Source organism: Xenopus laevis, chromosome 3L, assembly GCF_017654675.1.
Source record: "Xenopus laevis strain J_2021 chromosome 3L, Xenopus_laevis_v10.1, whole genome shotgun sequence".
Taxonomy (NCBI): Eukaryota; Metazoa; Chordata; class Amphibia; order Anura; family Pipidae; genus Xenopus; species Xenopus laevis.
Window position 1 is genome coordinate 16,433,613 of NC_054375.1, and position 12,849 is coordinate 16,446,461.

The window sequence follows — 12,849 nt, forward strand, 5'->3', positions numbered from 1 at the left end:
ACAAAGCCATATATGTACATATGCGTGTGCACAACGGGTAAATTGCATGTTATTTGCGCATGTGCGCGTGTGCAAGTGTACATGGGTGCTGTGAGTGTGTGTGACCCCCCCAATCCCCAAAAATCTATGTGTGAGTGTGTGTAAGTGTGAATGTAAGTGTATATTACTGTAATAAGTGTGTGTTGGTGTGTTTGTGTGTTTTTGTGTGTGTAAATGTTACACTTACCTGGGGTAGATGCTGCAGATCGATCAGAAAGGGTCCCACGCAGCAGATCTCCAGCTCCAACGATCATCAGCCATGTGGGGGCGGAGCTGGGCGGAAGTGCGGCGCAGGCAGCAGCAGGACGCATAGGAAACGCGTCCCTGCTGCTGCTTTGGGGCCCCTGGGCGATCGCGCCCCAGGGGCCACACGATCCCCTGCTCTGCTCGTTGTCTAGGGGCAGGGGATCGTGAAGGAGCGGAGCGAGCGGCTCTAACAGCCGCTCCTCCGCTCGCAAACCCGGAAGTGCTGCAGAACGTAGAATCTACGATCTGTGGCACTTTGGTCCTTTGATCCACAGAACGTAGATTCTACGTTCTGTGGCACTTAAAGGGTTAAACAGATGAGAACACTAGCATTTAATAGGGCTATTCAATGTTTATTTATTTCAAAGTAGCCCTACACATGAACACTGCACTTCTGTTTGTTGTATTCTGTTGTTGAAACAGTTAAAACTAAGAAAAGGTTAAAACTTTTTAAAGTTTATAATCTGTGTTATGTTTTGCCGCTCCAGACTATTTTTTTTTAGTGGAAGAGGGTCAAAATAGCTCTTTTGATAGTAAAGGTTGCTGACCCCTGGCTTAGACTAAGCAACTTTTCAACTGGCCTTCAGTAATTCTGTTTTATAGTTTCTTTTAATTATTTCCCTTCTCCTTCTGACGCCTTCCAATCTTTTCAGATCAGTGCATGGTTACTAGGGTCACTTGGATCGTAGCAAACCCGCTTGCTTAAATGACTGAAACTGGAGAGCTGCTGAATAGAAATAGAAATAACTCAAAATCCACACATAATACGAAATTAAAAACCAATGGCCCCTTGTTTCATCGATCTGACCTTTCGGTCTTTTTTTTTTTTTTCAACCTCACCTTCTTTGTGACTTGGTATAACCCAGGGCCAGAGAATGATCAGGAGAACAGTCAAATGCACAAAGCAAATAAGGGGAACACAGATTTATACAAAGAGACGTGGGACATACACATACTAGGGCAATGTCTGCACAGGATTTAGGGGTCACATCTCCCCCGTTCTACCTTAATCAGGCGGGTCCCAATCGCGCCAGTGGCCAGCAGAGGGCGTTCGGATCCCCCCAGCGGGCGCTGGTCGCACAAGCCGCCATATTGGGCGGCGCAGGAGCCCGGTGACCCGCTGACACTCCGCTACTCCAGATAGCCGAGCCCATGTCGGGCGTGCCGTTATCTCCGGAGGCCCCGGGTGTGGAACGGGTATCCCGGGCCCCCAGCTCCCCTCGTTCCCCCGCCAGGCGCTGCCTATTCGGCCCGGTGGATCACGAGCTGTTGGCCCGGGACCTGGAGCGGAGCCTTCGGGCGATGGAAGAGGAGAAGCGCGAGAGGTGGAACTTCGACTTCCGCAATCACCGGCCGCTACCGGGGCTCCTCGAGTGGGAGGAAACGGACAAGACGCCCGAATTCTACCACCGGGAGCCCAAATCATTGCGGGCCGAGGCGAGTCCGGCGGAATCCCGAGCAAAGAAGCGCAACGGAGAGGCAACGGGTGAGTCCAACTGCGCCAGGAGGAGGGGGGAGCCACGAGTTAACTACCCCCGCTGCTTTCTAACCTTTATCCCAGTCGAGGCTTTCCCCACTATTCCTTATTAGGGACCCAGGAATGAAAAAGCCCAGTGCAGTTATAGCCTGGCTGTACCACCACCAACATAATACCCCTGGGTTTTACTCCCGTCATTGCTATTTCATTGCTATCCCTGCGCTAAAGCTGTAACCCCTCGTATATGGCCCTCCCTTTACCCCATTCTGCCCCCCCCCCCCTTGTGCTTAGATGAGTCCTGTTCTCTTTTATAGTTGGAACTCACCCATAGGCCTCAAATACCCCCCTTCCCAATATCCAGGGATTATTCCTCTATTCTTGCCCCTGTCCCTGCCTCCTCCAGTCTACAGCACCTGACGGCTCTACTGCACTGGACTGTGTCAATTCCTTTAGTTCAACCCTGTGTCACCCATAGCAACAACAACCTGCAACTGACTGTCTCCCCTGGTAACACAATTTATAACAAACTGCTTCCTCTGGGTGGAACCAACTGTATCAGCATTTGCAACAATGTGTCCCTCTTGTGTTTGTGTCAGGGTAACAATGTATCATAATCAGTGTGTAGCACTGGTGCCCTACCTTATCTCCTTTGCATGCTTAAAGGAGAGGGAAAGTCTTCTTCCACTTGGGGGTGCCAAATGTTAGGCACCCCCAAGTGATTTTATTGACTTACCTGCTCCTATCAGCAGAAAACTGCACCGGCCCAAGGTTATACCAGTGAGCACCACAGAGCGATCCTCTTCCGGCTTCTTCTTTCTTTAAATTTCCCAGGGCTAAAGCTGGCCACAGACGCAAAGATCCGATTGTACGAATTAATGTACGATCGGACTTTCCCATCTCCCGACCTGCCACTGACCATTCAGATCAAAGTCTTACCATTCCGACCAAATAAAGTAGTTAAAGAACAGATCAGCCGATGTTCTGCCCCTGACAGCAATCGTACGTTGGAAAAAGCTAGTGACAGTCTCCCACTGAAAATCGTACGATCGGCAATACACGCAGAGATATTATCGGCAGCCGACAGAAATGTTCTATCCTGTTGATCGACCAAACGACCGATCTACGCCAGACGAAAAATGTCTGGACTCTCCACACACGTTCTGAAAATGAGATCTTTGTGTCTATGGCCAGCTTAACGCATGCAAAGTTGAACGAAATAGCCGACTTTTAAGTTGTAGTTCGGCTTTTCTCTCTTCTGCGCAAGTGCAGCTGAAAGAAGAAGCAGGAAGAAGATCGCTCCGTGGTGTTTACTGGAATAACCTCGGGCCGGTGCAATTTTTTGCTGAAAGGACCACCTGCCCGGGGGTTTCAGGTAAGTAAATACATTCACTTGGCACCCCCAAGTGAAAGAAGACATTCCTGCTCCTTTATAGGGTATGTAAAGGCAAAACAAAATCCCATTCTTACTTTCTTTAATGAAAAAGAAATGTATCTTCAGTATAATTTAATTAAAAAATGTGTACCGTTTTTATAATAAACCTGACTGTATGCAGTGAAATTCCCCCTTTCCTTTTACCTGCTCGGACTGCTGCGCATAGGAAACTTCACACAGTCCCTAACTGCTCTGCAGGGAAACAATCATACTTTCAAACAGCAGGACGGAGCCCCCACACATTACCAGAACTTGAGCAGCTTTGTTTGTTTCACTGTAGAGCAGTCGCCGACTGTATAGAGATTTGTATCCCAGTGCAGTCTGCATATTCTGTTTATTTTTCAGTCTTGCTGTATTGGCTTCTATGGCAGATATTATTTGACTTGTGCTGTTTTGATATTTTATGACAATCCCTAAGCTTAAAGGGCACATGTTGGGTAAAAATGTTATCCCCAACCAAAGGTGCAGGCTAATAAAGCCTGCATTTCGGTTCGGGATAACAGTAGTTTGTTTTTTTAAATGCCCCCCGCCAGCGCTACGCTACCCGCACTGGGAGGGAGCTCCCGGTGTGAACAGCCATGTTGTCTCACTCGCAATTTGTGGCACATTTTCATTATGCGCATGCGAGTGACCGTACATGGCTGCTCCCTCCCGTTGCGGGTAGCTTAGTGCTGGCGGGGGGCATTTTTTATTAAAAAATGCTCTTGTTATCTCCAACCGGAATGCAGGCTCTATTAGCCCACACCTTTGGTTGAGGATAACATTTTTACCAAACAGGTGCCCTTTAACCTCCCAACTAGGGTTGCCACCTGGCTGGTACTTTACTGGCCTGGCCAGTAAAAATGATGGTTGATCCCAATGTTATCAATAGGGGAAAAAATATATAGGAAGGCCGGTACTTTTTTCAGGAAAAGGTGGCAACGCTACTCCCAGCTGAAGCCCAGACCACATTGAGCATGTGCATAGTCTTGCTCTTACAAAGATGTTTAACAAAGTTACAAGATGACAGCCCCCTGCGGCCAACTTTGCAAACAGAAATCATTTGTTTAATTAGGCTTCTGGTGCAGTAAGTTTATGTTTAGTATACAAAATACAGAATTTCTAGCATTATTCTATTTTAGACTTTAGTTCCCCTTTAACTGGGGGTGCTTCACTTATAAGTTATTTTTAGTGTGTTATAGAATGGCTATTTCTACACAGCTTTTCAATTGGTTTTCATGTTTTTTTTTTTTTTTTTTATAGTTTTTGAATTATTTGCCTTCTTCTGACTCTTTCCAGCTTTCAAATGGGGGCCACTGACCCCATGTACACAATAATTGCTATGTAAGGCTACACATTTATTGTTACTTTTTATCACTCCTCTTTCTATTCAGACCCTCCTATTCATAATGCAGTCTCAAATTAATATCAATGCATGGTTGCCAGGGTCATTTGGACCCTAGCAACTAGATTCCTGAAATTGCAAACTGGAGAGATGCTGAATAAAAAGCAAAATAACTCATAAACCACAAATAATAGAAAATTAAAACTAGTTGCAGATTGTTTTAGAATATCACTCTTTATATTATACAAGTTAACTCAAAGATGAAGAACACCTTTAACTGGGGGCCCTGCTTGGGCTGAAGGGACAAGCCTGCAAGACAAGAGCCCACCTGGATTTTTCCCAGTATCTCGATGGGCCAGTCCCACCCTGTCAATTCAAATTCTTACTTGCTGAGTATGTCTTTACTGTTATTTTAATGGGAAAATATACCCTGTAATTATTACATCTAGTGGTACAGGCAGGCCTGGACTGGCAATCTGTGGGTTCTGGCAAATGCCGGAGGGGCCGCTGTAAGATTCCATAGAGTGCCACTTTCAATTGGTCCCTTGGGCAGTTTGGGACATTGTGTACTTGAAATGTCAAAATAGGCCCTGGCGTTTCAAGTACGCAGAGTGTACTGTCTATGGCATCTTACAGCAGTGCCTCTAGCATTCGCTGGCCTGGTAGTGACTAATGTAAATTGGAGCTGCTATATTGGTACCTAAACCAAAAACTACCCCCTCTGGCCATCATGATAGAACTTGGGAGTGATTTCTCTGCAACGGAGGAGCTCAGTGTTGGGGGGGGGGGGCAATTGCAGAGTAATTATTGTTGGCACAATGCTTCTTCTCTTACACCTCTCATTCTCTTTAGATTCCTCTGCCCCCTCCATGAAGAAATCTCACAGGAAAGAAGCTGAAGACACAGCAGGAGGCAGCTTAACTCCTCCCCCAGAGGAAACGCCCAAGAAGACCAAACCCAGCACGTAAAGGAATGGGGTTAGTATTAACCTGTGTTGGAGGGGGGCAAAGAAGTTTAATTGGCGGGTTTAATTACTCAGGCTTAAGACTCCACCTACCATTCATTACCTTTATAGCCAAGACCTAATCCTTTCCCATCTTGGGTGTGTATCAGCATTGCTCATTGCCTCTTAGTGGACAAACCAGATAGTGCAGTTTCTATATGTTACTATGATCCATGGTATCAATGCAGTGCAGTTCATTAACAATTTCCCCTCTTTTTCTCTCCCTACAGACTCCAGACCACCCTCCCCCAGTGCTGGCTGGCTCTTGCCCACTCAGCCTGTTGTTCTCTGTCACTGGTGGGAGACTCTCGCAAGCACTGATACAGAGTAACACTACAGAGCCCGGGGCATATGATGTAGCATTTGTGCAATTAGGCACCCTCTCTCTCTCTCTTTCTCGCTTCTCTCACTACCTGTGTAATCTCCACCTCTCCCCATGTAGCACATAAATTGATTTAGAGGGGGCAGGGTGGGGTGTGAAACGGGTTTCACCCTGATCTGAGTGAAGAGAACTATTTGGGGGCTTTTTAAAACATTTTTTTTTTGAGAATCACAAAACCTCGTCAGCACATGAGTGGCCTTTGCACGTTATTCTGCACGCTGCACCATTGGAATACAACTCCCAGAATCCTCAGTCAACCACTGCTCTTTGCAGAGAATAAGGGCGCCGTAAAGTGCAGCCTCAGGCAAATCACTTTGTTGGCTAAAAACTCACCTGATCAACTGGTACAGTTTTACCAGGTTTACCTTGATGTATTTCCCCTTTAAAAGAAAGTTAACATATGATGAGGTTTTATTATGTACAGAACATTCCTTCTCTTTGTTTGTACCTATGGGTAGGAGCTGGCATATTGCTTTCTCTACCAGTACATTATGCCCCACCACAATGCTCGCCTATCCTTCACCCATTCCCCTCCCCCTACCTGACACACTGTCCCCCCACCACCCCAGACCCTATGGGGATCTGCTACTGTTCATAGGTTATCTCCCATTCAAGCAACTCTGTACCTGACAACTGCCTTTAACTATTAAAGGGAAAATACACCAACGCAAAATGTTAAAAATAGAATATTTTATGAGTACCCCTTTTCTATGTAAATAGAGGTTCCCTCCTGCATATCTGGCTTTATTTTCCTTTTTTAAATGACATTTCATTAGTTCAGTATCTTAATAACGCTGCCTTTTTTTTTGTTTTAAAGGAACACTAACATATAAAAGTCTAAAGGGAAACATGTAACATGAACTATAAACGTCAGTATTTCCAAATTTGCTCCCCCTACAGGTAGCTGGAGGAAAGCACAATTGTTTTTAACAACTTCCTGTTAGGAGGCTGCTGTTTAATAGCAGGAAGTTAAGTACGCAAGGATAATGTCTTCCCATCCCCACCCAGCCTACTGAATGAAAGCACTTATTAAATCCTAATCAACGACTAGGACATATTATTCAACCAGTGTGCAGCTTGATTTACCAGTCAATATTGTCCATTTAATATGATGCATTCCAGATACCCAAAAACCTCTTCTTTCTTTTAACCCACCTACATAACAAGGGGGTGTCCTTTCAATGACCCCCCCCCCCCAGAAATAATGTGTTTTACATCTCTCATGTGCTGCAAGGTTACGAGCTCCACAGTGTTTTTTTCTTTTTTTTAATGTTTTTTTTCTGCTTTTTTATGATTTTATTACTTTTTTTATGTGTGTACATATAAATTTATATATCTATTTTTTAATTTGTAATATGGTTTGAATTTTCTTTGCAAATTCTGGTCTTATAAACACTGGCAACAGCTGTTTGACAGAAGATGGGTTGTTAGCTTTATCGTTTTATTTTTTTCATATTTTTGGTGTGGGTGTGCACTCAGAATTCAACAAACAGGTTCCGTTATTAAAAAAAAAAAAAAAAACCCAAAGGGTCTCATTCTTTTCCTTAGTAGAACAGGATCCCTTCTGCTGTGATGAAGGGGTTAAACACAATGCTGCAAATTTACTTATTATTGCTGTGTTAAATTAAGAAAAAAATTAAAAAACAAAATTTTTTGCACCTGTTCCAATATTTTGATATTTTTATTTTTTAAATCCCCATTTTTTTTATTTTATTTTTTTTTAAGCATGCATAGGACAGTCACATCCCTGTATGGCTGCCCAATAGGAAAATGTAGCAGCAGAGCCTTTTTTTGGTAAAGGGGATAGTTTGCTGTTTGATTAATTTTTAATACAACTACGACAGTGATAGAATGATTTGCAATTGGTCTTCATTTTATTCAAACTGGTTCAGCTGCTCTCTAGCTTGACATTTTAGCTGGTTGCTAGGGTCCAATTCATCCTAGCAACTAGGGATGCACCAAATCTACTATTTTGGATTCGGCCGAACCCCCGAATTCTTCGCGAAAGATTCGACGAATACCGAATCCGAATCTTAATTTGCATATACAAATTAGAGGTGGGAAGGCAAAAACATTTTTTACTTCCTTGTTTTGTGACAAAAAGTCACACCATTTCCCTTGCCCCTAATTTGCATATGCAGAATCCGAATCCTCCCGAAAAAGGCCGAATCCCGAACCAAATCCTGGATTCGGTGCATCCCTACTAGCAACCAGGCAGAGGTTTGAGAGACGGGAGACGAGGGCCTCAATTAACTGCCCATTTAATTAGTATTGTAGAGCAACAAGCAGGGTTGGTGTATTCTTCTCTGCTCCATAATAATTGCTCTTCTTTGCAAGGCTGCAGTGTTCTGTTAGGCAGGAATACTGATTTGTAATTGGTGGAGCCTATATGCATGCTTAGTAGTGATCTATTCAGCTATTTGGGTGTAATTTTTTTACCACATTGATAATTATATCTGTATTATAATAAAAATATATTCTTAATTTAGCAACTGTAGGCAGGACACAGCTGGTCCCTCTATTCCTCATAGAAACTTACAAGGGGTATGTGACCTGCCTAAATGGGGATATACTTTTGTACCCTTTAAAAAAAACGCTGTATAGTTATTGCCCCACCCCTGAGGAGCCAGTAGTGGGTCATAACAAGGCAACATCTTCTTTATTTTAACATAAGCAAAAACAAGTAAATTCCCTTCTATTCAATAGATCTTTGATTCTATATCATTCAGATATGATCTAGGTCAATTTCCAGTTGGAGCTGGCCCCGCCCCTCCTATCACTCCGCCAAGGAGTAATTGAACAGAAGGGGTTGGGCTCTGCATAGCCAGTGTATGTAGCATACTAAATGATGGCAGGATTTGAGGTGCATGTGAGTATTGCTGTGTAAAAACAAAAAACAAAAAAAACACTGAGAAATTGTACTAACTTATTTATGTGTAAACAAGAAAAATGAAAAGACAAAAAAAAGAAATTGTTTAATCTAGAAAATTGATGAATTTTTTTTTTTCATGAAGCCAAAGCGGCAGAATTCATTGTGTCTGTAAATGCCGTGTTTTGTTTTTTTTTCCATTTGTAGCTTTTTTTGAATGTTTTTTTTCTTAAAAAATTTTTTTTTGGCTATTAATGGATTGCAGACTGAGCCGGATGCATTTGTAAATCTTTTTTCAGTTGGAAAAAAAATAATAATAATGGTTTTAAATGTCTGATTTCTGTTCCTACGTCAAGCAATCATTTACATTAAATAAATCTACGCAGAAAGCAGTATCCGTGTGTTTTTTATGGGGCTAACAGGAAATACCTGTTATGTTATAGTTTAATGATATTTCTCTGTGCAGGATATGAGCAAACTTAACGGGTGTTCCTGCTGAATTGTGCTAGTTACATAGGATTACCTATGTTGCCATAGTTTTATGAGATCTCTCTGTACAGGCTATGAGCAAACTTAGGGGACTGTCCCTGCTGAATTGTGCTTAGTACAAGGGATCACTATGCTGCCATAGTTATGTGGTATCTCTCTGCACTGCATACTCCGGATGAGACCTTACCAGGGACCTGCTTCATTTTTTTTACTATTTACATTTCTAAAAAAATAATTTTTACTGCTTGTGCAATATCCTTTTCCATATTGATTTTAGCTTGCCTGATTTATTGGCTTCCTTGTATGTTATAAATGATTATAGATGATGCATGTATGTGTATTCTACGTCGTGTCTGAGATGGGGTTACAATAGATGGAGTAGTAAATATGTTTCTAGGTGTTGACGCCTTATTTCCGCATGCAGGCAGACAAGCACCCTCTCCCCCGCCCCATTCTGTGTAGATGCAGAGATCAGCTTCTGATACACAGTCACTCAGCTCTGCAGCTACACGTCTTAAACTTTTTTTTTCATGTTCCGGTTGTTTTCCTCAATGTTCTGTTTTGCATTTACTGTGACAGGCATGCTCACAAACCAATCAGAGGGCTGAGTGAAGATGGGGCCTGGAGTTATTGGTGATGAGGTGGAGGGGTGGTGCCAACTCTTAAGGTGGAGCAGAGAGATATTGCCTGTGTATGATCAAGCTGGAAAGGGAACATGCCTGCACACAAGATTTTTTCATCATAATATGTTTATTCTCCAACAAATAGCAGCATTATTTTACAATATGTTGGTTTTAGGGGGAAATATGCATTTTCATACTTGAAACAGATGCAAATAACTGAATTTGTCAGCAGAGGCATAACCAGGACCACACAGAAAAATCGTTTTAGGGCCCCTGTAAACTTTGGGAATAAGAGTTTCTATAAACATATAGAGACCCCCCCCCCCTTCCACAAAGCTAAGTCCCTGTTATACACCAACTGGTGGATCTACCATTGTCACCCACAGGCTCCCAGCTCATCCCCACGCCAGTAAAAGGTGTGTGAGGGTCAGTAAGGGGGACAGAACAGGGATCTTGGGGGGGGGGGGGGTCAGTGTTCACAGGTTCTTACCAGGTGCCCTCTGTCATCAGGCCTCCCCACCCAATATCCATTCATTCCTCATTCTCACTGGCCTAATGTAATTGAAATCCAATTTTTTCTTTTCTTATGCAAAATACAGTTTCTGGGTGGAATTCCCCTTTAAAAAAGGGACTGTTCGATACATCAATTCCTTCTCAGTCTCTTCCCCATTGAAATTTGTTGGGCAAACAAAGGAATTCTCCCTCTCCACCCTCCTGCCCAATGAACAGAAAAAGTACACCGGGGGAGGGGGCTACAGCCACTATGGCCACCTTTCTATTGTGCCAGTCATTCATGAAAAGCAAGAGTCCATTGCCAGGGCTGCCATCAGAAATCACAGGGCCCTGTAAAACATTTTCTGGGCCCGACCCCCAAGCCCCAGCCCACATCCCCTTTGGTTCCTTTTGGCGGATTCTGCTACTACTTCAGAGATTCAAGGGGCCCATCTGATCCAGGAAGTGCAGCACAGCTGCCCTCCCCTTAAAACTTGTAAGCCATGGGGCCCAGAATGACTGTCCCACCCTGGGCATTGCACAATCATTTTGTACCACATGACTTTGGACAGGCAGAGAGTTATGGCCTGGTGCCTTTGTGCCTCTCAACTGTCAAAGGTGCTGGGATACCCCCCCCCCCCAAATCACCTATGTGATTCCACAAGTGGTTGCGTCTAATAATAGGCAACCCTTAAGGTGGCCCATACCAGTTGATCCAGTACAGTGTCTGACCGTTTGCCGTATGGGCCAAATGGACAGAGGGGCCATACATTGTAGACATAGCCACCTTGTGTTATTCCATTTGTAAAGGCGGTAGGACTGTAGGAAGTGAAGAGGAACTGCCTACCCCACATTTTTGCTTCTTCATCTGCCAACGCATAATTCACTGGTCACCTTTTGAGCAAATATCAGCAATACATAAAAACAACACATTGACAAATGCCTATTTTAGGAATGTCATTATTCTATTTCAGACTTGCATACAGTTCCAGTCTCCAGACTCGGCATTCATGAAAGTTGATGCCTTATTATGGGTCTTTGGGAGATCACAGTCATACACACACTTGTCCAGCTCCTAGAACGCATCATGTCACACACACACATCAGGGTTCTAACTCACTCATACCTTGTGTACTGAGTGGAGTACGGATGGAGTGTGGGGGGGTTGTGTTCAACTGAGGTCAGTGTAAGGCAAGTGGGTTCACAATCCTATATACAAGTGATCATGTCAAGTGCAGGACATGTGTTGGGTTCTCTAACATATAAGTTGCTCTCACATGTTAATGGGTTTGTGTTGTAATGATTGGGCCTTCAGTGCTCCATGCTAAATAGGGTACTGTTTCTACGTTTTCCATTTTGGTGTTTGTGCTATATTGGGCAGTGTACTCTTCAGCTGAGTCCTACATAGTCCATATGAAGAAGGCAGACTATGTAAGCAATGGAGATGGTGTCTTCCCATTTAACAGGGAGTGGTCCCCCACTGACTACAGAGTAACATAACAAATAGTAAAGAAGGTGTCTCCAATGGCTATAGCTTCTTCTGGATACACAGAAGACCAGTCCCTTTTTTCTTGCAAGTTACTCAGAATTTGCGGCTGTGGGTGGGGGAGCTGGGAGAAGGGTGCAGTCGGTGGGAGGCAGGTGAGGATGATTGGGAGGACTGCGCCTGATCCTCTTCTGACACTAGTTGAGTTCGGAAGACGCATAGGATTTCGTCCAGTTTATGATCCATCCGATTCACCTGCAGGAAATAGGAGAGTTGAAGGTTTTTATGGAAGCTGGGAGTATGTATGATACTCAGGCCCATTTTAAAGGTCCCATTGGGTTGATGTATCTTATTGGCCCAGGGTTCTACAAAGAGAGAGAGAGAAAGGGAATTGAGCTTAGTTAATTCCCCCTATTTTATCTGAATATATAAGCAGATACACAAGTGAGGTGAGATGGGGACAGACTTCTGGGAAAATAAACAGAAAGCTCATTAAGTAGGAGCCCCTGTTCTCCTGGCTGCCATAAGCCTAGGTGTCTGGGGACGTTCTGCCCCCGGTGTCTCACCCAGACAATACTTGTGTTCATGGCATTAGTCTACGCCAGGCCTGCAGCCCTGCCAAATTAATGGGGCATGTTCCAGCTCAGTAGGCCTGGCACACAATTAGGGAGGCTTTAAGCTCTGTCTTAGGTCAGAACTGAATAATGAGAGCTGAAGGGAAAGCAGTGCCAGTTGGGCTGCCCAACTGTCCGTATTACTATTATTCAGCCTGGGAACGTGTTGCAGAGAGCGGAGGGGGGGGGGGTTAGGCAAGAGAGGGGCAGCTGGCTAGACAGGAGAGATATATAAGGTATAGCAGACCTTCAAAGTAAACAATGATTTAGAACAAAGAAACTGCAAGGACTGCAGTCATGGACTTAGGATTTTGGTTTAGGATCAGGCAAACATTTTATTAGTCCAGGGTATCCAGCCAGTGTCAGACTGGGC

At 44.0% G+C, this 12,849-nt stretch overlaps 2 protein-coding genes across 11 annotated transcripts in view; one reads left to right on the forward strand and one right to left on the reverse strand.

Moving 5' to 3' along the window:
• The first annotated feature begins 1,297 nt into the window (after nucleotides 1–1,297).
• Nucleotides 1,298–9,161, forward strand: LOC108710741 (cyclin-dependent kinase inhibitor 1B). Its single transcript, XM_018251902.2, has 3 exons — nucleotides 1,298–1,771; nucleotides 5,371–5,495; nucleotides 5,752–9,161. The coding sequence occupies exons 1-2, from the start codon at nucleotides 1,438–1,440 to the stop codon at nucleotides 5,484–5,486; spliced, it is 450 nt and encodes a 149-aa protein (XP_018107391.1). The 5' UTR covers nucleotides 1,298–1,437; the 3' UTR covers nucleotides 5,487–5,495; nucleotides 5,752–9,161.
• An 831-nt stretch (nucleotides 9,162–9,992) lies between these two features.
• The window catches only part of LOC108710184 (potassium voltage-gated channel subfamily KQT member 1), a 46,090-nt gene continuing 43,233 nt past the window's right edge, over nucleotides 9,993–12,849 (reverse strand). For 6 of the 10 annotated variants that reach the window (XM_041586007.1, XM_041586006.1, XM_041586005.1 and 3 more), the window contains one exon: nucleotides 9,993–12,117. In XM_041586007.1, the coding sequence (XP_041441941.1) occupies nucleotides 11,959–12,117 (159 nt within the window). In that variant the 3' untranslated portion in view covers nucleotides 9,993–11,958. Of the gene's footprint in view, nucleotides 12,228–12,849 lie in introns of all 10 variants that reach the window. The other 4 variants (XM_041586012.1, XM_041586010.1, XM_041586011.1 and 1 more) reach the window with 2 other exon arrangements.

What these genes read in the sequence shown, in the direction of transcription:
- LOC108710741 (XM_018251902.2), top strand. Translation starts at nt 1,438, where the DNA reads ATGTCGGGCGTGCCGTTATCTCCGGAGGCCCCGGGTGTGGAACGGGTA. An exon ending in GCGCAACGGAGAGGCAACGG is followed by an intron (nt 1,772 to 5,370) that starts GTGAGTCCAACT and finishes CATTCTCTTTAG; the next exon opens with ATTCCTCTGCCCCCTCCATG.